The following is a 26,512-nucleotide window of genomic DNA, read 5'->3' as shown; positions in this document are numbered from 1 at the left end:
TCGTAGGGGATTTGTGTCAGGAGGTGGCGTAGGACCAACCCAGTCGGCCAGAGCTGCAGTGTCGTCGGAGATCGCGAGGGCACAACCGGTCGGCACGGAATCCAGCGAGCGAGTCGATGTGTTTTGGGCATAGCGCTGCTGTCGGGTAGCCGCTTGCGTTGCGGGAGCGTCGCGAAGAGGCTCTTGGCCACGCACTCGCGTGGTCCGTAAACTTTTTAGGCCGACTGCACATACGCATCGATTGGTATAGACACGAATAAAAATGCCACAGGCATGAAATGATGCCATTCGCGAAATAAAACAATGCGTATGGCATATATTTCCCAATGCCAAGAAAGGTTAAAAAGTATTGTCATGATTATTAGCCGTAAACACAAAAGGAGGAAGAAGCCGGCATCACAAGCGACAGTCTCTGGCGTTTTTCGAGGAAGACGACGTAGTTATGTCTATGAAAAACAACAGATGGTTTGACCGCTTGCTCAGCAAACATTTTTTTTGTAGTATTATTTTTAAACTACTTTTTCAGATTGGCTTCACTTTCATTTTAGTTTCATTCAAGTACCCTGCCGCCCGGTTCTTGGCCCGTCCTTCTCTGTGGGTGAGCGCCATCCACAAAAGTCCATCATCATCATCATCAAGACGACGTCGCGTCTGTTCTTTCGCTTTGTTTTTGTGTGCGAATACAGCCTTGCTGTTAACGTCGAAAGGAAGCCTTGTGTCCTGTTCTTTGCACGTTGCGACACTGGTGGAGGTGCTGGGCGCAAACAATATATACTGACGCACGCACTTCCAGTTCACTTATTGGGCGCAATGTTTGCATTAGGAGAGATTCCTACAGCAAAAATTAAAGGAAATGTAAGCTTTCATTAACACGCGAGTAATACAAAATTATCACGGTATTGATTCGTGCGGGAGGGGAGGGGGCATAATGCCTTTCCCGAAAAATGTTCAGTTCATCATGTGTATCTATACAAGTACACATAAAAACGCGCCGCGTACGAACATACATTACAAATGGCAGAATCTCCCCCCCCCCTTTTTTTTTTTTCATTGAAAACTTTTTTCTACGCCCCTGATTCTGTCGTGTTCAGCTAAGTATTGCAACTATCACGCAAAGGCACGGCTTGTCAAGAGTTTAACTTAGCTGCAGCGTTGCCTTGAAATTAGGTTCATTGTTTAATTGCCACTGTGCTTATCTAAGATCCACTTAAATTAGAGCAGAAAATTGAAATCACATGCTTCTGGCTCGAGAATAGCCATGCAGCACTTCTATTTTGGTGCATATGGCACTACCAAGGTTTATTGTTGAACAACTAAATGTTTACGAGCCATTTTGCTTATCACGGATTCAACGTTGAAAGGCTGCAGTCAATCTGCCAAGGTGGAAGACCACGTTGTAAAGATGGCTTGGCAGCCTTCGGTGACCGCAAACTGAATCTAATAAATCAGTATTTTCCATTTTCGTCCTCCTACAAAGCCACGTATAATTTCATACGACGTCGAAGATAATAAGCAGGGAGGTTTGTCGATACCTTGGTATCAAACAACAGAATATAAATATTTAGCACGTGTTTTACACATTTTAATTTCCCCGCGCTTTTGTATTCCGCACCTGACTTGGCGTGACTTGGCTGCGTACTGGCTTCATAACCGCGTTTTTGTCCGTTCACTGGTAGTGGCGTGGCCGAAATCGAAAGCTCTTCGCCCTTTATTGGCGAGCAAGGCATCCGCCATGTTCACCGTTCCGTGAGTGGAACTTTGTCTGTGTGGCGAATAACTTAAAAGGAAGCGCACAGCGCTTCTTGTAAGCTATTCCTGCTGGACAAATCACTCACGTTGCCAAAGCATCCCAGCCAAGCCCAACTTGCTTCACAGCGTCCGTCGGTTTGAACCTAGAGGCCCCTATCCGGCGTGCACAGCGTCTCCAGGATTTCTTTTTATTTTATTATTTACCTGTGCTGCTTCGACGCACCGTCGCCAGAGATTTAGAAGAATACTGGAAGCTACGTTTTCTCTCCTGCCAGTGGTTTTGCATAATCTGCACTGGAAGGGGCGTGTGTCGATTTTGCGGCCGTTGGCAAGCTTGCTGTGAAACTGAACACTGTCGGAACGGTTGCGAACTGTAACGGTTCGCTGTTCGTCGGGACGCCTGCTCAAAGAATCGTGCGGTGGTTATGAACACCTCAAAGGTTGCGACTGCGCGATCTTGAGCAATGGATCCCGACTACCAACGACGCCTTCAGGGTCAACGTAGCAACGGTCACACATCGCCGTCGAGTCCAGTGAGTGCGCAACGCGTTTGAATCATCGCATTTGACTCCTTCCTATTGTTTTACTAACGGCAGGTGCGAAAGGTAACATGCCATTGTCTTGTGAATGCTCTCCTGTGAAGGATGGTAGTACAGGAAAGTAAAACGGGAAACGCTAGAAATTACTCAGAAACAGCAAATAGTCTAGAAGGTTTTTTCCTGTGCACTTTCGCCTCTCCTCTCACAGCCTCTGCAGGTAGCTCGATGTTGGCCTCTATTCTTGAGACGTGTGGTTTACGAAGTGCGTCGTTCCTGAGGTTGTAATTCTAGGAGTGGAGTACACGGATATGTTCAGACGTGTTGGTTACCACTTCAGCACCCGGTAACGCCTATTGACAACCCTGACGCAGCGTTTAAAACTTCGCCAATGTAAATGTTTCAAGTTTCGTGTGGTTCGAGACAGACTGGGTCTCGTTAAAGAATTATTGCGGTGTGTGCTTTCTTTCGCACTCTCATCTCCGCCTTGCAATCAGCTGTTCCTGTTGACACAGCCGTATGTTTGTACTGCTTTTCGAAAAAAGCTGTTTCACCAGTATCGACGGGTAACTCGTGACCGCGTTAGTTGAAACAGTGCTTGGTACTCTTGTCTCGTTTTTCTACGACTGCAGTGTGGGACATGGTAAGGGAGCGTTAGGAGCAACGCCCGTGACGTGATTTTGTTTGAATGGCAATAAATGCAGCTTTTTGATTTAGCTTTTTGATACCTCTTGCTAGTCGTGATACAGCGTTAGCTACCGTGAAGGTTCGGCAATACATTAATTCTTACGGAGCATCGTAGAATGTAGATTTGTTTGTTGCTTTTTACTGCTGTGTTTGTTACTAGCATGCGACAGGGGCGGCCCCAGGACAGGATAATAAGAGCAGCTTTATGAACGGTGTCTAGGAATTGTAAGACTCAATTATAGCCATGTGGACGTACTGAAGTTGTGCATTCAGATACATATAGTAATGTAGGTTTGCGTGATGCCCTCTTGTGGAAAGCTGGTTTCACCGTGTGTGCAGTTGGGCGACCGTTTCATTCCAAGCCGGGCTGGAGCCAACTGGCAGTTGGGGCTAGCAAGAATCCCCGACAATGCCCAGCGAAGTGTCCTGCCAAAGGCCAAGGACACCGCTGATGGCTCGAAGGACAGCCTGGCCTATGCTTGCCTCATCAAGAATGAGCTACTGGGAGCCGGCATCGAAGATGCCAAGGTGAGTGAAGTACAAAAGGGTTGATATGTTTGGCAGCAGCGGTGTGTGTGGCAAAGATCATTGAGCTGCCAAAGGAAATAGGGAAAATGTGGTAACTTGAGTGATGGGCATTATTTGCAGAGGTAGAATGTGACCATGAATGTCTTGTAGGTCTGTGGGGAACGCGACGCTTTCTGCCTCTCCTAAATATATGACGTCTTAGTATTTGTGTAGCTTGTGCCAAGCCTCTATTTATTCATTGTCCAGATTGATGTTTGTTGACAGACACCTAGTCTCGCAAGGCCTTATTAAAAGCGTACTTACTTGTGCAGTATTCACAGAATGTGTTTTAATATAGGATTCGGGCTATTTTGGCAGTTTTAGGAGGATTTGCTTGCTTGTGCTATTTGGCTTCTGGAAACAGTAAATTTAAGTACATTCTTCTCTTGCATCTTCCCGTGTACCTTTAAGTGAACTATAGCCATCATGTCTTAGCGGAATATGCCATGCTAGCCAATCAATCTTCTAACGACGTGTTAATGTCAGGGATCTGAAACATAGTTCTCTACCAGGAAGTGATGGGAGGAGGGTGGCAGGCGCTGTTCTTGCCTTATGATGTGGAGTTACGAATCCAGACACCTGCAGGTTTTCAAATATATGGGTTTGTTTTAAAGCATCAAGCTACTTTCATGCAAATGGCATTATTTGGTTTCACTGCCCCTCTGAGTGTTTGCTGTAAATGTATGGTGGCAGTTGTCTGTACCGCAGTGTCTTTGTCGTACGAGTATATTCTTGAACTTCTGTTTGAAATTTCGCACTCCAATGATGATGCATGCTTACTCGGAGGTGCTGCAACATCCTAGGACTTACAAAATGCATTGGAAGTGATTCTGCTAGTTTCTTGCAGAGATAAACTGAGCTGATTTCTAGTGTCTGTGCATCGCGCTGTTGGCATCGCTGCCAACGGGCAACGCCTTTTTTTTTTTTTTTTTCGCTTCATGATCACAGCAGAGACACGCAAGACTTTATTTTTTAATTTATTTGCACTTCTCTAAGCTTGTTTATCACTGAGTCTTTGTGGTATTTTAGTTTTTCTTAATTACAGTTTACTCTGCCCAAGGCAGTTGCACTTAGAAAAGATGTCTCAAGTGCATGCCAACACAACTTGTCAATTCAAGTGAATGGACACTCATTTTATGTGTGCAGACTTTAATAAAGTGCTGTGCACGAACCCGTGTTTCAAGGAATACCACGTTGTGAAACATTATTGAGAACAAAATGCAGTTATAAGTGATAATGATACCAAAAAGTATTGTTTCTGAAATGTTTTAATAATTTTATCCCAACATCACTAATTCCATACATTCAAAAACCTCAATAAAATAATTCGGTCATCTGCAAAAGCTTTTTTTTTTTTTTCGGAAATGTTCGACGCTCCTAGGGTTACACATATGGCGCATGAGTCTTCAGCTTTTGTCTCGCATTAGGATCTTTTAGAAGTGCTGATTTACTGTGCAAGATGAAAAGTGCGTGCACATGGTCAAACTTTACTGTGCGGAAATTCTTCTGGTATATGATCAGCAGCGAATCATGTGAAAAGTGGCTTGTATTTGACGTGCCTTGAACTCTGCCAATCTTATTGAGGTGGCGTTGAGCGTCACCATTCATTAACATATAATTACCAATAGAATGTAGATTTTTTTTGTCTACAAACTTTGTTGTGCTAACATTTTACCTGATCGCGGCAGCCACAAGCCTGAGCAGCTTGAACAGGTGATGCCATCTTGTGGTTGACTGTGTAACCAGGCTAGTGCATACATGGTCGAACTAGAGGAGGGGCATGCGCGCACTCTCTTACAGCCTGTGCACCCAAAGAGGGAACAATAGGGCAGATTATTCACAGCTTGTTGCAGCGATCGTCTAGAGGGGCACTTGAGCCAACCTACTACCCTCTCCTTCCTCCTTTTTCTCTCTCAACCCCTCGCTTCTACTCAAGCGAGCTGACCAAGCTTGCCGTGTGGGTTTGGATTTGAATCGAGGAGGCAACGTGCGCACGGAGGAGATATTGTTACTTCATTAGGGCAAGAGGCTTTAGTGAAGGCACAGATGGTCAGGTGAGGGTTGGGCCGCAGCGCCAAGAACTACCGTTGGTGAAAGGTGGGAACTAGACACGAAGCGCAGGCCGTAATAGAGTGTGTGTGTGCCGCTCCTCCAGTCTGGCTGGGGTGCATAATGTAAACAAGTGTGTCCTGGTTCACTGCCTGTGCAAATCATTTGTATTGGCCGAATTCCGAACGAGGTGGCTTTAAATCTTTGTAATGTCTAAAACATTAGGCAAAATGACTACTTAATAATTGGCAGGTAGCGATCTTACTATGCAAAACTCAAATAGGCCGCTATCATCATCATCATCGTGTTACCACGCAAATCGAGCAACTACCTCTGCTGAAACGTTTTCTGAAATGCGGCAGGCAAGTGTGAAACAGAGCAGTATCGTATGCAGTACAGTATTAGCATACCTTGCTGAAACGTTTGTTCTATTGGTCAATCGCAGGAACCGACGGAGGAGCGCCGTGTGTCGCAGGGGCAGTCGCCCTCATCGGGCAATCTTTTTCGCTATGGGGCAGGACGACCGTCCGAGCCCTGGTCACCCTACAGCCTTTCTCCAGTCAGTGCCAAAAGTCACAAGCTGCTCAGCTCACCTCGCAAGCAGGCACGCAAGATCTCCAAAATACCATTTAAGGTGTGTCCTTTGTGTCATTTTCTTCGTTAGTTAAGAGGACTATCTAGCATGCTGCTGAATTGAAGGACTTGCACCAAAGGAACAGATAACGTTCATCTAGAAGGGACAATTTTCACAGTTTTAGGGTGAAGCTTTTGGAAAACTTGTGCCTTGGTAGAATGAAATTGTAATTACGTATAGAAGATGTCTTCGCAGCACATTGGGATATGTGGGGTTTAACATCCCGAAATTCAGCAGGTTGTAGTCATTACTTGGAACATCGATCATTATTTGAATATTAGCTCATTTGAAAAGGGAATGGTGGATGGGCTTACCACAGCCTGTTTGACTCACAATCTTCCAAAAACTAGTATTTCTTGTCGTTCATGATTATGTCTTCTTGTGATTATCTGTCTTCTCGTGATTACTGCCACTCGTGATTAGCTGATTGCAGTTGTAGATTGCAGTTGTAGCAATTTCCCTTTTTTAGTTGTAGCGCTGTTGTTCTCTGAGAGCACTGATGAAGTGTGAAAAGGAAAGGAATATAAATATCTCGATTATTTTGTTAGGGTTTGGGTCTAGATATCCCCATTACTTTGTTAAGGTCCGTGTCTTGCATGCCAAGCGTTCTATATGAGCAAATTGACAAGCAGTTCTACTGTCTTGCTTTGAATAACCAACAATAAATGTGTGCTGACTGGCTTAGATATGTGTGTCTTCAATCATCGGGCTTAGTACCAGGTGCCCTTTTTCTTGTCAGCTTTACTAATCTGTGCCGCCATGTCCTTGCTGTATGCTTTTTTGTGTGAGGACAGCTGTCTACGAATATAAGTAAAACGTTGAGTGTGAGTTGCTATCGCATCCTCCTTGACCTTCTGAAGTGTGAACTATTTGCTCATCAGAGCCAATAGGGTTACAATAAATGTTTGGTTTTGATTATATTGTTAACTGCTGGCACTTCCTTTTGAACAATCAGACCCACCGTATGGGTGCACAGTCGAACTCCGCTACAATGAATACCACCTCAACAAAATTTCCGCTACAACGAAAAATTTACGATTCCCCATCAGCAGTCTATAGGAGTCAATGCATAAATATTGTCGCCACAACGAACACTTTTTCTTCTATATTTCCGCTTCAACAAAATTTCACGATGCAATTCAAGGCTCAGATAATTATTGCTATGCAGTAAACCCAATCTTTAACATTTTGATGCATTTTCAGAGCCTGAAAATGCGTCAACAAAGTCTAAAATACGCGTTGGCAACACCAGAAACCGCCGTTATACCGCCGTTGTTCAACAAGCATGGGCGCCACCATTGCCTGATAGCAATGTTAATGAGACTGCCCTGCTTTTGCCACTGGCTTATTTTGAGCCGCAGACGATCCGAAGCTGAAGCTCAGTCGCTCAGTTCATGGTTTCCTTCACGCAGCTGCTGGGTGCAGCAGTGCGAAACGATGCCTTTTCCGATGCTTATCATTATGTTCCCACTTGGCCAGTGTGGTAACTAATCAGAGCGGCTGTTCGCATTATTAACAAAATCAGCTAGCCGCGAGCGATTGATGATAAGAACGGCATAGAATAATGCAGAAGTTGCCGCTCCACGATACCCTGCCTTCATCTCGGCGTTGTCAGATACTTTTGACGGCAGACGGCTGCTGGTGTTAACGTGTTAATACAACTGTTTGGTTCGTTCATGAAGGCGGTTTTAGGCGTGTTTCAGTGTGCTTTTCACCACGTCCTCGCTATACATGGGTGAGAATGACGTCGTGACGTGACGCTGCTGAGAAAGAATAGGAAGCAGCCGAAATTTTTAGAATTTTGGGAATAAACGCTCCTTTGTTTTTCTAGCTCAGATCAGCTTTATTTTTTTTTATTTCACTTCAACGAAATTTTCGCTTAAACGAAATTGTTTTCACGCCCCGTCAGTTCTGTTGTAGCAGGGTTCGACTGTAGTGGTTAGTAAATTGCTTGACTGCTTACCTGCAGATCATGGGATTAGATCCCGGTAGTGATGGCTGAATTTTGATGGAGAGCAAAAGCTGGAGGCCTGTGTGATTAGGTTTCGGTCAAAGAGCTCTAAATGTTGGAAATTTTTGTAACCCTCCACCACGGTATGCCTCGTAATCATATACAGTTGAATCGACTTATAACAATATTCGAGTGCCACGAAAATTTGCTGCTCTAACCCCTACTATAGACTGGTTACATGAAAAAAAAAGTGTAATAGGGAGATGGCAGACTGTTTTCAGCAAACAATAATACCAGGGGGACTTTTTGTCAGGGTTCGATCTGGAATTGGGGAGGGATCGAGCGAAAGGACGAGAGGGAGCAAGCAGTTAATAGGCGAGCTGAGGGAATTCAGAAGTGCTTTTAACACATGAAGAAATATAGAATTAGTACAGCTCAACATCAGTATTGGCATCGTTTTTCGAAGCTTGAAATTGCAAAGTATGATGACCTTAGCAATTTGTGTTAAAGGAGCACTGACACCATATTTACTCGTGTCAAGATTTTTGCGTCAATGAGTAGCCATCGACCACTATTAGTGATTCACAACCTAAAACGCATCTAAGTGACAAATGAGTATCCGTAATATTGATTAATATATTCGCTATCGAACCCGGTTCAAAATGGGTGGAAAGCCCGCCAAATTGTAGTGCTGGCAGCGCTACCTCGCGGCCACATTGAAGCCACTGCACAGCTGATGCCACTTACACAAATAATGATATCACACTGGTGTTTCGTCTGCTAGGAGCGCACGTACAGTCAGTCCAGCTGTGTATCTGAAAGCGTTGACATGCCTCTGTCGCCAAGATCGTCGTCCTCGCCGTCGTCGCGGTCAACATCAGCAAGTGATGACATCGATCTGGAATTGGGTATCGCTGCGATTCGGGACGATCCTTGCTTGACAAGCTCCACAATAAATGCAATGTATTTATCAGTCCTGGCCGTACTGTCAGAGCTCAGAAACGCCAGCTGCACACCTCATGTCACAGACGTTTAGCGAGTGAATCACTGCTTTCAGCTGAAGCAGGGCACATGGTACAAATAGCCCCGGCCTCGAGAAGAGGCCTTGTACTGCAGGTGAAATCCAACTGGTTCGCCAATACAGAATTTGCCCTGTAGCGGCTCGCCGCAAAGTGAAGGGAGCAAATGTGGCTGTTCTTCACAGGCGTCCAGTCCTTCTGTCCCAACGGCGTGTGCGTAGTCAGCTCACTGGCTTCGTTGAAGTTCATTGCTTGGAAAGGCATCAAATGCCACGCACTTTCCGCTTTTGCTGCGCCTCGACGTGCAGATTCTTACTAGGCGGTTCCCCGACATTCTGGCACGTATTGTCGCTCTGAATGATCGTACTCACACGCAGTGGAGGACAATGCAAATCAGTCGATGCAACATGATGTATCGTACGCACGCTTCAACACAGCAAGGAGAGCCACTAGTGAGAGCATGGCTGGGAGTCTGCTCCAAACATACTCGGAGATCAACGTCATCGTTACTAGTGTATCGTCACTCAGGATGGTATTTGTGGAATGCATCACACCGAACACGTAGCACTAGTGTTGATGTTGCAGGGCAGTCTATTTTTAGTTTTTTCTCCTTAGCTTTTCTATGCTGTTTGACGTCGAAATAAAATAACTTCGACGCGATGGACGCCACTCAAATTTGGCCAAGAAGACCTATGCATACCAAGTTATCGAATGATGGGCACATCCCGATATTGAAATTTGATGTCAGTGCTCCTATAATGTTTTGAGTAGATGCTCGGTGGTGCAATTTGATGAGTTGTTTGGTGGTGATTTTCGGTGTGGGATTGTGGTAAATGAGGTGCAAAACTGGCTTATTCGATTTTCTGGGCTAAAGTGCTTGCATTTCGATCTAATCCATGTTGCCTGTAGACTGTTTTGTGTATTGATTCTATCGATAGAATGTTGTCTGAGTCTGTTCTAATGCCTCCCGCCAGTTCTATGCAAATTTTGTGGCTGTTCTCGCATCTTGATCATCAGAACGGCCTCAATCAATCCTGTGTAACTTTCTCTTGTCCTTTTTTTCGATCCCTGCCTGTTCTTTGCTAGGACGCTTGCAAAATACTGCCCCAGATGGAATATGCCAAAAGTAATTAGCAATAAGGATGATAACGGTGCCGTTTTTTTTTAATTCTGATGCTTTCACGGTTTGAAACCTCGGATTCCTAAATTTTTCACTTTCATCTTGTCAATGATTTTATGTTCACTTATCTTTGGGCAAGGGCATTTAACAGCCATAATTCCTTGTCCCATATCAAGTTATGTCATCGTAGAAAACATACAAAAGCTGAAAGTGCAGCAGGTTCTCGTTGTTATAAACAACATTGTTGAAACTGGTATCGTTATAAGTGGGTTCGACTGTACTGGTTTTGGCACGTAAAACCTCAATAGTTATTAGTCCTTTGGGATGATTGCATATGAGCCATCGCCTCAGCTTGTAGCCTGGTGCATATGAAACAACCTAACTTCAGCTGTGTTCTTTCGTGTGCTTTCTATGCTGTACTTGCAGGTACTGGATGCACCCGAACTCCAAGACGACTTCTATCTGAACCTGGTGGACTGGTCATCAACCAATGTGCTCAGCGTCGGGCTAGGAGCGTGTGTCTACCTGTGGAGTGCTTGTACGTCGCAGGTAGGAGACAGTAATTCATACCTGAAATCATTTTGGCAATCAGCCTGCAAACAAAAAGCATATTATTTACTACTGCTTTTCATCGCACTGCCTCAGTGCCTGGGTTACCTGTTTACACGGAGTTCGAATTCGTGAAAGTCATTGCATTTCTTTCTCATATTTGGTTGCAATTGTTAATTGCCAAATACTATTTCTAAATTAATTTTGTGTGTATTTTTCTGATTCAGTGGCATTGCATTGTGTTAAATTTATGAAAAAAAAAAGGCTCAGCTTACTACATGTGTGTCTACGCTATTGTATTACTCTTTCTGTTATTTCCATACTTATGCAAAGTGCCTTGGCTTGTGTTGTTATTGCCATCAGCCTACAGTCAGTGCTGCACACTGTAGAAATGTAACACAGGAAGCCAGGCTTAGTAAAGTTGCAGTAAGGCTGCCGATTCCCCCAACCTTCTTTCTTCTTGCTGAGATGGAATAAAGTTTGATTTGATTTGATTACGGTGTCAATTTTAGATGTGCAGCCACTGAGGGCACATCTTATGCCAGCAGCGCAAAAGCGAGACGCGTTAGGTCATGCCGACTCTCTGCTGCTGCACCTTCTCCTACTTTTGGTGTTGGCAGCGATCGTAATACAAAGCAGGCTGTCAGTGTTGGCCTTGTCGAAGCTGTGAGCTTTGTCGTGCTGCGCGGCTAGTTCGTAATTGCGCCGACGGAAGTCACCTCTACCACTGCCGATGGCGTTGCCGCCATTTTGAATTTGTGGCTGGTTGTTCACATCACGTGGTTTGAGAGATAGTGCAGCCGGTGTAGCCACAGTCTTGAAGCGAAAAGGGGATCTGCTATGGTGTGGCGAAAAAATTGGCCTCTGACTGATCTTTTCGTGTTAGCCTCACGGCGTGGTTTTTTTAGCCATATAAGCTAGGAAGTAAGGGAAATTTCCGTGAGTTTCGCCGCATTCACTTTCTTCTAGGCCAAGTGTGAACGGGCCTTCCTTCCTTCCTTCCTTCCACAGACAATCTGCGTTGCACCGTCCGCTTGCAGCGGTCAATCATGTGTTCGTATATTCCGCGGTGGCTAGGGAAACGATTTGTATAACACCTAATCACGGCGTATTTTATATAATGCTGAAACAACCTTAAAATTCGTGTCATCGTGAAATTCGCATCAACCGTAATCGTATCGTCGAGATTCTGCTGTAATATGGTAGCTTTCAGTCATAGAGCTGATAATTGCAGCAAATATTGCTCTTGAGTCAATGGCAAAGAGCAAAAAGCATACAGAAAGAACATCTGGCTTCTTGTTTGTCACACTAAAAAGATTTGGCTTCATATTACTCATATCATTTAATGAAAATGAGGCTCTGTGCATTGCTGCTGTAAAGGTTCGTTTGGACATGGACTTGTTTTCCGATCCTGGCAAACAAGTGCATTATTTATTTACATAAACTGTCTTAAATTCGGTTATACTTGGCCACAATCCAATTGATTCAGTTGAACATCTGAGCATGCTTAACGCAAAACGTTGCAAATGTGCGACGCAAAAAAGTGAAAATGAAATTAGCATACAGCTGAAACAAGGCAGCGCAGTCTATGTAGCCGTCATCATCGGCGCGAACCATACAACAGCATGAAAGCCAGAACGCTTTGCGCCTGTCTGCATTTACCGCCGCGATGGTTGCAGGCATCAAGGAAGATGTGATCACCATCTACATTCACATTTCTACTGACCAAGGCTTTAGTGGCAGTGGCAAATTCGCTTTATTTTTGTTTTTACTTGGTGCTCATGAACGGCATTGGCGCTATTTATGATCGCAATAATAGGAACTGCGTGGACGTGTTTTTAGCGATTGGGGTTTTGTCCACTGTGGATGCATCACGCAATACATTGCGGACATGTGCTTTGTCACAAAACTCAAATATAGCAAACGCTGGAAGGTGAAGAACTTTCAGCAGTGATTTGCATGTTAGTATAAAACTCTCTTGCTGCATTAGAACGAGCAAATGATCAGTTGCCGGCCATTTTATGGGCGAAAAAAAAAAATGATTTTCAGTGTGGTGGTGTTGGTACTGTTGGTACTTTATAAAAAAAGGGGGCATAGAATGTTGCACATTGGTAGAGACATGATGGTCTTCCACCACTGTTGCGTTGCTGAGTTGCGTAAGACAAACACTGAGGCTTTTACACCTCTCTTATAAAAAATGAGAACATAATTTGCACGTTGATGCAAGAAAACGGAAGTTTATTGGGGTAATAGACATTTGTTCATTGTTATCTAGATTACTCTCAGTAATTCAACATGTGGTAAATGATCATTTTTTTTTCAGTCCTGGGAAATCTGAATTATTGAGCTTTTATTGCAATGACTAGACCACAATGCTCTTGAAGCACAATCGATTCGGTCTTGGTGTGCTGCGCACAGCTCTGACACCATTGGAAACAGTACCCTGCTTTTCGCTGTGGATCCAGGTGACACGCCTGTGCGACCTGTCTGCTGAAGGTGACTCGGTGACCTCGGTTGCGTGGGCCGAGCGTGGCCATTTGGTGGCTGTTGGCACCCACAAGGGCCTCGTCCAGGTCTGGGACGTGGCTGCATCTAAACAGACTGCACTTCTTCAGGTAAATCGGGCTTTATTGTGGGAGGTAATACTAATTCATAAGCTTCTGTGAATAGAAAATTTTAGTTTCAAAGCGAATAGTGATTTTGTCGAATAATTTGGAATCGAATTCGTATAGTATATATCACATATAAAAGGAATTAGCGTATTTGTTATGGACCAAATTAACGTGTACAGTTTCTCTTTTTTTAAAACTGAAACAATGCTTATGCAAATGCCATGCTAATTAGTTCAAAGTGCAAACAGATTTGAATACAGTAAAAGCTCGTTAATTCGAAATCCACAGGAATGCTGAGCAATTTCGAATTAAACAAAATTTGAAATAATTAAAGTAAAATTTGGTGATTACCATCTGCTTCTTTTCTCTAAATGCCACAGCTGCGGCTCTCTGTTCCAGCGCGCGGATGCGGCGCAGGGAATCCTCTTCACCCTCTTCAAAGCTGAAGAAGAGACTCGCCACATTAAGTGCCTCCATCACCGCAGAAGCTGACGGGCGCACAGGCGCTTCGTCATCTTCGTCTTCCTCACCCTCTGGCTCTTCAGCAACAGGCTGCGCACCGGCTACTTGAGCGATAATGTCCTCATCAGTCAGGGCACCACACACCGATGCACCGGTGTCAACTTCAACATAATCGGCAAAACGTACGCCCCGAAGAGTGTCGCGCAATGCCACTGGCATGAGCTCCTCAGCCCCATCCACGTCGACGTCACAACTATCCTGCGCACTTCCAGCTGCAAATCCACTGTGGCGGAAACAGTTTGCGATTGTGGTTGCGGTCACCTGTTCCCATGCGTGCACCAACATGTGCTTGGCAGTTAGCAGCGTAATGCCAAAGTCCTTCCTGTCGCCCGCGCACAAAATCATTCTCTCCAGCACGTGACGCCTATAAAAGCACTTGATGTTCGTTATCACACCCTGGTCCCTTGGCCGTAGGGCCGCAGTCGTACTTGCTGGAAGGAACACTTTGTTGCTCTCAGCTCAACGTCGACTTTGTGCGCCGAACAGTTGTCGACGAAAAGAGCGCGTCTGCCGCCCAGTTCCATCCGCTTGTCGAATTTCAGTAGCCACTTCCTGAATAGGTCACCTGTCATCCAGGCTTTCTTGTTTGCGGCGTACTCCGTTGGCAGTGACCGAATGTTTTTGAAGCACCGTGGCTTGAGTGCTTTGCCAATCACAAAAAGGGGGACCTTTTCCGTACTGGTCATATTTGCGGCGACCAGAACAGTGACACGCTCTTTGCTGTGCTTGCCGCCGGCACAGCTGTCTCCCTTGTAGGTGATCGTCTTGTCTGGCTGCAATTTGAAAAATAACGTCTCGTCGGCGTTAAAAACATCCTGTGGTGAGTAGCTCTCCAAGTACTGCTGCAGGGTGTCGCTTCTCCAAGTAGCGCATGTTTCGGCGTCCACTTCCTTTGCCTCGCCGGATAACGTGCGGAATACGAGATTGTGCCGCTCCCTGAAACGATGAAACCATCCCTCGGAGGCGACAAAGTCTTCAATGTCCAAGCGCAGGGCGAAATTGGCTGCCTTGGCCATGATGGTAGGGCCGCCCAATGCGATACTCTGAACTCTCATTTTTTTAACCCAGATAATCAAAGCTGACTCCAGTTCCGGGAACTTCGCTGTCCTTACCCTTTTTCGACTGGCACCGAAATCTTCGGCTTCATAGGCGTTTTCAATGGCCGTCCTGTTGCGTATGTAGGTTGACAACGTGCTCGGAGGTATGCCGTGCTTCCTCGCAATTTCGTATTTGCTTGAGTTTCCTTGGTCAACCTCTCGCAAAATCTCCACCTTCTCCTTGACAGTCTTCGCGCAGTAGTTTCCCCGCGGCATCTTGCAACTTCGATGCGGAATAAGACGGCTTGACGGCGTGAACGAACAACATGCTCGAGGAACAAAGTGACGCTGCCGGGTGCGGCCCAGGACTGCTAGGACTACTCTGCCGACTCCTCAGCGTCCCGCGGGTCCCGTGTATACAAGTGGCGCCAGGCGCTGAGATAGCGGGAGGGCTACGGAAAAAAAAAACGAAATTGCTCCCTGGATTTTGGAGGCCATACTTTGCTCGCCCTTTGCTCGGAGGCCACTTGAAGCTCGAAAAAACCGGTCATGCCACCTATCGTTCGGCCGTAAAAGCTTCCACTAGTGTTTGACGATGATGACGCTCGGCGGCGCGCGCTTCGAATTATCCGTAGAGGCTGCGATTTCTGTTCGAATTAACGAATCGTTTTACACATGGTCTCCTATGCACTGCGGACTGGATTGCGGCGACCATTTCAAATTATCCAAAACTTTGAATTAATGAGGTGTGAATTAATGAGCTTTCACTGTAGTACTATCAGTATCTGATTTTACCATAGAGCGCTAGTGATAACCTTAAAAAATGTTACATTTTAAAATTGACTATGTTTAGAGCATATAGGCCATATAACAGGTTTTAAACTAAAAAAAAAATAATGAATCTATGTGAGGAAGACATGATCATTTAACTCTGAAGTGGCGCTTGGTGCAGTGAAAATTTTTTCTAACACCCCGCTGCTGCAGGGAAACCACATAAACCAGTGGATTACGGGTGCACTGATGTACACCTGTTCGTCTATTTCAAATACTTCAAAATTTACAATAATTTAAGTTGGAATGCAAGTTAATTTCAATGCTGCAATATTGTGAATATTGGAAGTGCTCGAACATTCGCACCAGCTTAGTAATTCATCATCATCCTATAGATGTCCGCTGCAGGAGGAAGGCCCCCTTCAGCTGGCTATAGTTCTTCAGTACAGTAAATTTTCGTTAATGGGGGCTTAACACTACTGACAATATTTATCAAATGTTCTGGTGCGAACTGGGTCGAGGGCAAAATAAAATGTTAAAGCATAGCCGACTCAACTGGCAGCATTTTCCCCATTTTTAACATAACTCCAAATCTAGCACACCATCTCTCTATAGTGTTTTCAAAGCAGACTGTGTAATAAGGATGTTGAAGCTTGTTGAGTAACTATTTAGTTTGTGCACAAGAAAAACGTAGCCTTTATGTAATTATGGCGATTAAATAAAGGATGAAACTTGTAACGTTTGTGATGACGGTGTTCAGCATATTTCCTATTTGCTAAATTAATGAAATCCAAAGCTGCTTGCTTTTGGAACAATCACTGCATTAATGGTCGGGCACAGGTGAGATGACTAACGAAGTTCAAGTTTTTCGGCGATGGTTAGTATCGGTATTGAAATAACAAAACTTTTATTCCAAGAGAGCGTACAAGCGCCAGCCAGGAGTTTCTGCCGACGTCGAATCGACCGGAACATTACATTAACCAAGTTGAATTAACACGAGTCATATGTATGTGGCAATACGTAATGTCCATATTGATTACATTGATGTTTGGCCATTTGAATGCGTAGTTCTGTAGCTGCACTGTTCTATTGTTGAAGATTCGTGACAGAAGCATTGCTTAACAATGCCCCTCAGGGCCACTCTGCACGTGTGGGTGCACTGGCGTGGAATGGAGATGTACTGTCCTCAGGCTCGCGAGACCGCTTGATTCTTCAGCGGGATGCCCGGACACCTTCGGGGGGTGCACCTGAGCGGCGACTGCAGGTGAGCTGCTTGGCGCTTAGTCTTGGCTACGAACGAACCCCTTTGGTGAGCACAATGAGACAACAAATGTCGTTCTGTTAAACACATCTTTCGTGAGTTGTTGATCACTTCTTGTTTCAAAGAAAGTCGATTTGAAAATCGAGAACTGTTTTATTGCCAAAAAAAAAAAAAGTTAAATTCATATGCCCCGCTGTAAGAATAAGGCACTGGTCATTTTCTTGTGAAATGTTATAAAGCAATGCCCCTGTAGCTTAAAGGGGCACTAAAGTCAAATAACAATTTACGTCAGAGTGAAAGCTCGATGTATAACAACACCTAAAACGACAATATTATCAACAGTGCCCTACTTACCGAGAAATTAAGGTAAATGCACAAAAACACAAGCGCCGCAGTAGGACATCTTCAAAATGATACCGATGACATCAGAAGGACCGTCTACAATCAATTGCTAGTAATTAATTAATTAATATAACTTCATTAAATAAAGAACTTTTCGTGCATCAATAGATGCAATAAAATGCTGCTTGTTCAATTCTGTTTGATTCATAGAAAAAATAACCACCGGACGTTACTATGGGGAATGGTGCGAGTGGTTCAAAAATTCAATTTTTGCGTGGTGTAACAGGTGGTGCCATCTATTAGGGTGCAGTTGAAACAAAAGCATCTGCGATCTCGGAGCCTATAGAGAAAAATTGATCAATGGCTGTTTTCACTGCTGTGGCTCCCACTGGTTTCGGTATGCTGCTACTAGCGCAGTAAAACCGGGCAACGTCGTGCACGGCAACAGTGAGAAGGACCGGTTGGTCCGCTTTTAGAGGCGGGTAAGTTGAATCGCACTAACCCGATGCGGACTACTAAAACGTTGTTTTATTTCAAAATATACCCTTTCGTGGCACAAATGTAACACTACGAGGTTTCTGGACCGCCATTTCAACAATCAACGTTGACTTAATAGTTGACTTTAGTGTGCCTTTAACGTTATGGACAATGCACATGTACTGCGTATGCACTTCTTTCTTGCTTGTTGAGCACCAGTATCACCGGCGTCAAGTGTCTGTCAGGTCAGGTGGTGAGTGTTTCCAGAGACTCTATGCTCATTCGGAACAACACCTTCTGTAATTCTTTCAAAGCCAGTGCAAATGCGCGTTTTTCAACAGGAGCCGTCGGTCCGCCTAAGTTCAGGGAGCGGTCCGGATGCGACGCCACATATAGGGTAGGGCTGCTTGCGTCGCACGTGCGTCCAAGGGCTTTACCACGCAGATGCGACAGATGCGTTTTCCTCTTCAATATCGTGTGTCTGTCAGATCTGTTTCTTCGTGCCCCTTCTTTGTTGCTCGAAGCAAGGCCGCTGCCGCCTCCCTCACAGCTTTTTTTAGGGGTAACGCTGCTTCTTCGTAAAAAAAATGAAGAGAAAAAAATGTTTTCTTTTTTTTGAAAATTAAGTTTTCAGTTTCTGGAACCCTTTTTTTTATCTGATTCCAAAATATGTACACTGAAAATCACGCTGAGGTGCTTCTAAAAATTTGTTTTGCCTTTCTAGGTAGGTAGCAAAAATAATTCTGGAAATGGCAAGAAAGCAGCGATTTTCGAAAAATTATAGCTTGGCGATGGCGCGGCTGGAAGCCGACTTCTGGGGCTCATTGGAAAGAGCATTTTTCCCATGTTCGAATTCCCTGCTTTTGCTCACTCCGCCATTCTGAAATAACCACGCGAAAAGCAAATATTCGAGAGACATTGCGAGGCCTTTGATTGGCCGCATCCGCCATGTTATGCATACCCTAATATTGAGTGCATTTGAAAAAGGTCTTTTGAAAAAAAAAAAATTGTTGTTTGATGCCCTCTAGCTCAATAGGCATATAACTTTTGATCCTTATAAAAAGGGAGCAAATTTTTGGGCAACGGAATTAAACGATCAGGGCGGGTTTCAAACTTCGACAAACATGTGGAAATTTTTCCTGTCATATTCATGATGGTCTGAAAAAGGCTGGATGATTTGGCATGGAATGACCCTAGTTTTAGTGTTTAAAAAACTATTTTGAAAACGCAGTCCCCTTCAGCATACATTTGGCTGTGCATACAGTAATCACTCTGTCATTTTATAAATCCTCCACGTGGTTGAACGAAGAAATAGTTTGTCTCTCATACAGTTTTTGTAATATCGCCTCGAAATTTTCATGGAAGCACTGCGGGGCCATTCGTAGTGCCTGTGCCAATTTTCATCAAATCCAACCAGGAACAAGAAAGTTGTTTCCCAAAGGCAAGTCCGCCCTTAAAGTCTGTAGATGCAGCAGCATCGCAGCGACACTTCCTCGTTGGTTGCCGGCATAGCGCCAGGAAAAATCACGCACTCTCAAAACACCGTATCTCTAAGCGCTATTGCCACTATTGTGAACATGAAGAATGCAAGGCGCCGCCCCGCAGATCTGTATGCAGCTGAACAAAAAAGTTACTGCATATGGTTTCCGTCTGTGAAGCACTGAATAAAGATCCACCGCGGTGGAGCAGTGGTTAAGGTGCTCGGCTTCTGAGCCGACAGTGGCGGGTTTGGTCTCGGTGGCGGGTTCGGACACGGCGGCGCGTTTCGGTTGAGGGGAAATGGTTGAGGCCGGTGTGCTGATGGTGTCGGCGCAGGTAAAGAACGCCAGATGGTCGAAATTTCCAGAGCCCTCCACTACAGTGTCTCTCTCTCATAATCGTACCGTGGTGTCGGAATGTAAAACCGCGAAGCACAACATAATTGGTTCTCTCCCCAAGTACACGCCAAGGCTAGGCAACTGGCGAGGGAAGGAAAGGGCTAGATGAGAGGGTTGCGAATGGCCGGATCTGGTGCATCTGGCTGGCACTGGAAAAAAAAAAAGAATCGAGGAGGCACTGTTCGGAAGATTAGTCATCGAGACATCAAGTGGTTCGTCAGCAGTGTGCGTAACAAAAAAAAAGTTGGGGTGACTGCGCGCTAGTCGTGTGAAGACTGAGAGAGCAGTGCTGCAGGCGGCGTTGCCCTCCTCCTTTTGCTCCTCAAGCTCTCTTCCTATTCCCATCTATCGCTATATTGTATTATTGAAGGCCATACCATGGGTACAGTCCATAACGGTACATTGCAGAGTATATTGCATGCACTTTTTTTTCAACCTGTACTTTACTGTTTGCACCCTGGTGTCTGTTATACCCATTTGTCTCCTAAAGAAACCCTGAAACAGTTTTGACGGTTTTTTAAAAACACTTTGGTCCGGTAGACCAAGTCCAAAGGGCAATTTAGAGACCGATTCGAGCTTTCTGCGTGAACTGCGTAATTTATTACAACGCTTTAAAGCTGCGAATCGCTCCAAATTACTGCGGATTGCTGCGACTCGGCCAAACGCGTTTTCAACCGCTCATAACCAAGCACACGCTCTGCCCCACTGATGTCATCATTTCCAGCTGATCTTATTGGCTGTGGAACGTGCAGCACAGACTGCCGGTATCGGATTGGCGGCGGGGATTTACGTGTATGCGGTCTCACGCCACATCGTGACACAGGCGCCGTGAAGGCAAAGTTTAGCCCCGAGCGCTCGAAGGAAGAGTTGAGGGCAGTTGAGGGTGAAAAGCGAAGCGGAGGAGGAGGGTACTTTTTTAGTACTTGTAGCTCCGTTGATAATGGGTGTTTTAATTGAACTCTGGTGTCATTGATTTGCTCCAGTAGTGGTCTTGTCAAAAACAGAATGTGAAAAAACCATTTCAGGGGCCCTTTAAATCAGTGTCTCTTATATAGGGGTTCGACTGTACAAGGCTATGTTGGCTCTCTTTTTTGTGTCCGTTTCTTTTTCTTTCTCTTTCTCCCTCTATTTCTTGCCTTTATTTCCATTAATACAGTAGGACATATATGTCGCGCTGTTTGACAAAGGCTAAAACAGTGGCAACTTTTCGTATACATTTCACAGCAGATGTGCTGAAAAGAAAGAAACAAGAACAAAAAAAAATCCGAGTGCTTAAAATGCAAGCTGCTAATGCGGTGGAGCTGGTATAGTGTGCTGCTTGTGATATGCTGGTAGCAGACGGTCAAATACTTCAGACTTCCATTTAAAGGTCCGTGTGGGTGCGTACAGTCAAGTCCACTGACAACTATATCATTTATTCCAATTTATGGGATATAACAATGAACAACGATGGCATCATCCACTTTTGTATGCTTTTTCAGGTAAAATAAACCGCTTATTATGATGCTGTAGTGCCACGGTACTGGATTTAGCGATTGAATCCGGCTGCAGTGCCTGCTGCAAGTGAGACGGTCTCCACACCACACAGTGGATAGTGGTTAGAGCGACGACTCTGATGACACGGTTAAGCAGCCTGCCAACGCACTGTCATCGCAGGAGGCCCAGCAGGTGGCACAGTTCCTCCAGGACCGTGTTATTGCGAAGGACCTCCCACTCAGCTATGTGGAGCATAGATGCTCTTCTGAATGATGCGGGCCAGCGTCGCGTGAAGCGATCAGAACTGACAGACTATGCCCTTTCTGCAAACAAGTAGTGTGTAGTCGCACTACCTTACTTGCATGCAAATGAAAGATTTTCATCTCTCTTTTGTCTTTTTTCTTCTATAAACCCACTTATAACAATTAGCAGTTATAACGATGAGATTTTCATGGCACTTGGACCTAATTTTACTGTATTTAATTAAGTGTAGATTAGCTTTATTTGGCTTAATTTCAAACCCGAATTTGGGGGTTCAACCGAGAATCGAAAACTAGCTTCAGTTGTAAAGTCTTTCGGAAAAGGACCCTGTGTAACATTTCTGCTCAGTTTTAAAGCAGTGCCGTGAATCCACCGTCAACTTCAATTTCTTTGAAAACATGATAAACAATTTTTTTTTTTTTTTTTTTATGAAATGTGCTCCTGCTCTCCCCCCGCCCTGCTTCTTTTTTTTTTTTTTTGCAATTTTAGCGGGTTGACCAGCATCGAAGATGACTCGCACAATTTTAAATATGATAAGTGGATTGCAATGTAGTAGTCGCTGCTTTTGTGTGTTTTAAAATGTAAAAAAATACACTTAATGGCAGAGTCGAAATTTGACATCTGTGCAGAAGGGCCCGCGACCACGAAAATAACTTCGAAGATGCGACTTCCGGGCTGACTTGTCACATGCACCATTACAGGGGTACTGACACTAATTTTCGAAGATGAATTTTTTCAGTCTTATAAACCTTTCATGTACAGGGACTGCTTTTAGTAAGCGTGAAGCTCAGTAAGTGCAGACTAGATACCATTTTATTCTGACAATGAAGGCAATGTTTGTATGACACGTCTACTACAGACATCCACACGAGGGTCACATCGGGCCGATTCTATTCTGGTAACATTATGCACCATAATGGGTACTTGTGGTGACGTCAGGTACCAGAACATTCAAGATACCCGCTTTGCAGCTCGCCGAAAACATTCAAAATAGCCTCTTGTGTGTGGCCATAGTAACCACACGGCTTAGCAGCCTTGGAAATGCTGCGACATCTTCTGTGAGCTCATGACGAGACGTTGGGGTACAATAGGAATCTGTACTAGCTTTCAACAGCCCGTGAAAAGTTTGTTTTTTGTTTTTGTGCACTTGTACTACGAGTACGTTTTCTAGGCTTCTGAGAACTTGATCCTTCATTTAATGCGAAAGAAAGACACCTGATACTTTTGGTGTCGGTACTCCTTTGATGTGGTCATCATGTCTGGCGCGTTCAGGGCCACAGGCAGGAAGTGTGTGGGCTCAAGTGGTCTCCCGACAATCAGCACCTGGCGTCGGGTGGCAACGACAACAAGCTGCTGGTGTGGAACCTGAGCAGCAGCGCCCCCGTGCAGAGCTACACGGAGCACGTGGCGGCCGTCAAGGCCATCGCCTGGTCCCCGCACCAGCATGGCCTGCTTGCCAGCGGCGGAGGCACCGCTGACCGCTGCATCCGTTTCTGGAACACGCTCACGGGGCAGCCCATGCAGTGCGTGGACACTGGATCACAGGTGATTTGGAGATTTTGGAGGGACACGAAAGTGAAACTCTGAATCACTTTATAGCAACTTGATTTTTTTTATAACTGTCTTGCAGTCTGGTGTGACAAAGCCAAGTACAGTAGAGTTCCCAAAAAATCATTTGTGAATCTAGGTAGATTTCGTATTTCATGCTACACTCCCTTATTTCTTTATACAGTTAAACCTAGATGTAACAAAATTATTAATTTCTCAGGAAAAATCGATATAAAGAGGTTTTCGTTATATGCAGGTTTGGTACGAAAATTCGGAAAATAAACACGCAAATTAAACAGAAGGGGCACTGAAGGCAGAGCTAACCCCAAACACTCATTTTACAGTAAACAACGGCGTTATTATTGCGGTGGCAATTATATGGCACTCTCGGCGGGTTCTTGCTGTCGCCGCCATGTTCTGCAAGAAGTCCAAATTGACAACATGCCCCCACGTATTGTAACTCTCACAAGCAGGTAACAGCGCTCGAGCGCTACTGAAGCAGAGATCACATGAGTTGGCTCATTCCTATCGCCTGAAAAGTCCATAACATCTCCCGCATGTTAGAGCTGCCATCGAATGCTCAAACAGAAAGTAAACCACCTGTCTTAAACTAGCATGAAACAACGTGGGGAGGGGGGGGGGGGGAATTGCTCGAGTAGAAATAATAAACTTGGATTTTAAGGGTGGTCGCGATCGCTGGCGCTTGCTATCTCGGCGAGTATCAGTGCGGTTTCAACGCGAAGAGACTGTGTGAAAAGAGCAAATGCAATCATTCTGGTCAGTCGAAGGCGCGCGATGCTCCCCACCGAAGGATAAGCGCGCGCGAAAGCATCTAACCCCCGTCTCCTCAGTCCGCATTCGTGGGGCAAAGTACGTGTGAGAGATAAGCTCCCGTCTGCACATCGTGACGAGCTGAGCGCCGAGCGCGGAAAGCTTTTTTTTCTCGAGTTTCCATATGTATAAGTACATATGCATATACTATACATATAAGGTGAATGAAGGCGGCACTGGCAAAAACCCAGCTAAAACTGCCCACATACATAATTGCGATCGCTTTAAAAAAAAGCAAAGCTGAACGTAGTCAGGGGACAAACCATGCGTGTGCAGTGAAACTATGCACGCGCCCTTGCCGCCGAAAACGCAGAACGAACGACATGGACACAGACACGGTTATTGTGGAAACCATTCGGTAAACCGCCCTCCATATGCAGCACGGCCCCACATATAGGAGTCTAACTAAAAGCGTGGCACTGCCAACGCGCAAAAGTAATTTTTTTTATTATTTTGGTTTGGAGCGGGGAGGGGTCACACCCTCGCATGCGACCGCGGCGGCGAGAAGAGGGCAACGCCTGCTCATAAGGTGCAGGCCCGCCTCAGGCGAACGCGGCCCCCCGTGTGCCCGCCGCCACCGCTTCGACGGCGGCGGGGCAGCGGCGGAAGATGCCTGCTCGTACCAAAATGCCGAAATGCGGAGCAGAATTCCAAGATTGTCCGTGGGGAAAATTCGTTATATCAAGGTTGTCTCCCGAAGTTACTTTGTTACATGGAGGTCGCAAATACATGTGCTCCTATGGAGCGACGGCGGGGAATAGAAAAACTTCGTTATATCCAGGAATTATATATATGGAGGTTCGTTATAAGCAGGTTTAACTGTATTGTGTATTTAGGGACTTGCATACATATTACTTGCATACGTTGTACTTGAAAGGAGAAACGATTTTCATTTTTGCAGGTGTGCAACTTGGCATGGTCTAAGCATGCGTCAGAGCTCGTCAGCACTCACGGCTATTCCCAGAACCAGATCCTCGTCTGGAAGTACCCGTCTCTGGCGCAAGTCGCCAAGCTGACTGGCCACTCGTACCGAGTGCTCTACCTCGCCGTCTCTCCCGACGGCGAGAGCGTCGTTACGGGCGCGGGCGACGAGACGTTACGGTTCTGGAATGTGTTCAGCAAAGCTCGTTCACAACGCGAAGCGCGGTCAGCTCTCAGTCTCTTTGCAAACATGCGCTGAGAAGTCCGAGACATGAACCGTGAATGTAGAATGCCCGTGCGTGAATGCCGGGCTAAAGTGGGGCAGAGCGGGGTCTGCAAAGTATGTAGACCCTTGCCGCAGGGACAGCTGCAGGCCGGGACACTTGCCAGTCCTTGAATTCAGCGTATACCACTGGGGCATTCGGCTTCGTAAAAAGTCCGTTTACTGCCCTCGCGAACTGCCCTATTTAAACATGTGATGTAGCACAAAGCCACACACTGAAGGTAAATGCCACGCCGAGTGTGCCATTGATTGATGCTGTGCGCTTTCGTAATGTCTCAAAAACCTTTTTATTTATTATTCCTTCTGTTTAACAGCTAAAAATTTTCTATTGCCTTACGTGTGGCACATCGCTGACCGATAAGTACAACTATGCAAAAATATTCTGTTTTACGCAAGTGCTTTGCCTCATATCCTCAACTTTACTTGTGACCATGCAAGACTTTTTTTATTTATCCTGGTGCAAACTGAACCCTCTCGGACTACACCGATTTTACCGCTGACATTACGGAAACTGTTTTAAAAGTGCTCGTTTACCCCGTGACGTTTTCGTTTCTACGCCCACAGAATTTTATCTAAGCGTGCCAATAGCGTCGATTTTGTTTAGTTCAGCCCATTCGCTGAGCTAATTCGAGAAGTGTAATTGGCTACTGAAGCTGGTAACTGGGAGCAGTACACTGTAGATGCAATTGCTTTATGCTGCAGATCTTGCGGAAACTGTTTGGTGCATTAACCTGAATGAAGGCACCTTTTGAAGCACACTGTTGTGTTCACGATGGGGATCCTTAAAGTTGTGTGCAGTACTCTGTGCCATGGTCAAATGTGTACAGTGATCTGCAGGAAGAATCGGTCTGCACTTCAGGCAGCTGACCTCTTCGAGAGCCACATTTTGGGTTGTATTTCAATTGTTTCTATTCGTTTACATTGACCACTAGCTTCGACTAAATCAAGCACAGTAATGTCGTAATTTAAATTATTTGCAGCATTTATTTATGCTCTTCAAGACTGCTCACATTTCCATCTTTAAGCCAATTATTACACAAATGTGCCCGGTCTCGGAGTAATTAAACCTTTTATTGGGTATATATTTTTTTACCTGTACTAAGTAAAACATGAAAGAGTGTCGCATGTTTTCTTTAGGCTGAATAAAGATTATTGATTCTGCAGGTTTTTTTTTATAGTTTGTTTGTAAGACGTTTGTAAAACAGTTGACCGGCGCGATCTCTATAAACACCCTTTTGGTAGAACTGCTTCCCGGCTTTAGTTTATGGCAGGCCTTGCCCTCGAGTCGGCTTCATTCATGCAGGGTCATCCACCCCTCAGTGAGTCAATAATGAATATTAATTAATCTTCTAGGAATTGTGCTGGTAACATGAGTAAATGTGGTTGCTAGTGGGCATAATGCAAGTGCATTTCAATAGAGTATTTGGCTACA

The 26,512-nt window shown here is 45.1% G+C and overlaps 1 protein-coding gene across 1 annotated transcript; it reads left to right on the top strand.

Annotated features, from left to right (window-relative positions):
* Nucleotides 1–1,870: 1,870 nt before the first annotated feature.
* On the top strand, nt 1,871–25,605 carry fzr (fizzy and cell division cycle 20 related). The gene is made up of 8 exons (XM_037432570.2): nt 1,871–2,282; nt 3,312–3,500; nt 6,034–6,222; nt 10,739–10,861; nt 13,327–13,476; nt 16,939–17,067; nt 22,770–23,042; nt 24,778–25,605. The coding sequence occupies exons 1-8, from the start codon at nt 2,214–2,216 to the stop codon at nt 25,054–25,056; spliced, it is 1,401 nt and encodes a 466-aa protein (XP_037288467.1). The 5' UTR covers nt 1,871–2,213; the 3' UTR covers nt 25,057–25,605.
* Nucleotides 25,606–26,512: the final 907 nt, after the last annotated feature.

Source organism: Rhipicephalus microplus, chromosome 10 (assembly GCF_043290135.1).
Source record: "Rhipicephalus microplus isolate Deutch F79 chromosome 10, USDA_Rmic, whole genome shotgun sequence".
NCBI lineage: Eukaryota > Metazoa > Arthropoda > Arachnida > Ixodida > Ixodidae > Rhipicephalus > Rhipicephalus microplus.
Note: the sequence above shows the minus strand (reverse complement) of the source record. Positions and strands in the feature narration are given on the sequence as shown.

Excerpts from the sequence above, each read along its gene's own strand:
- fzr (XM_037432570.2), top strand. The coding sequence starts at position 2,214 with ATGGATCCCGACTACCAACGACGCCTTCAGGGTCAACGTAGCAACGGT. Across the intron at positions 2,283-3,311 it reads ACACATCGCCGTCGAGTCCA|TTGGGCGACCGTTTCATTCC; the intron begins GTGAGTGCGCAA and ends CCGTGTGTGCAG. Across the intron at positions 3,501-6,033 it reads CCGGCATCGAAGATGCCAAG|GAACCGACGGAGGAGCGCCG; the intron begins GTGAGTGAAGTA and ends GGTCAATCGCAG.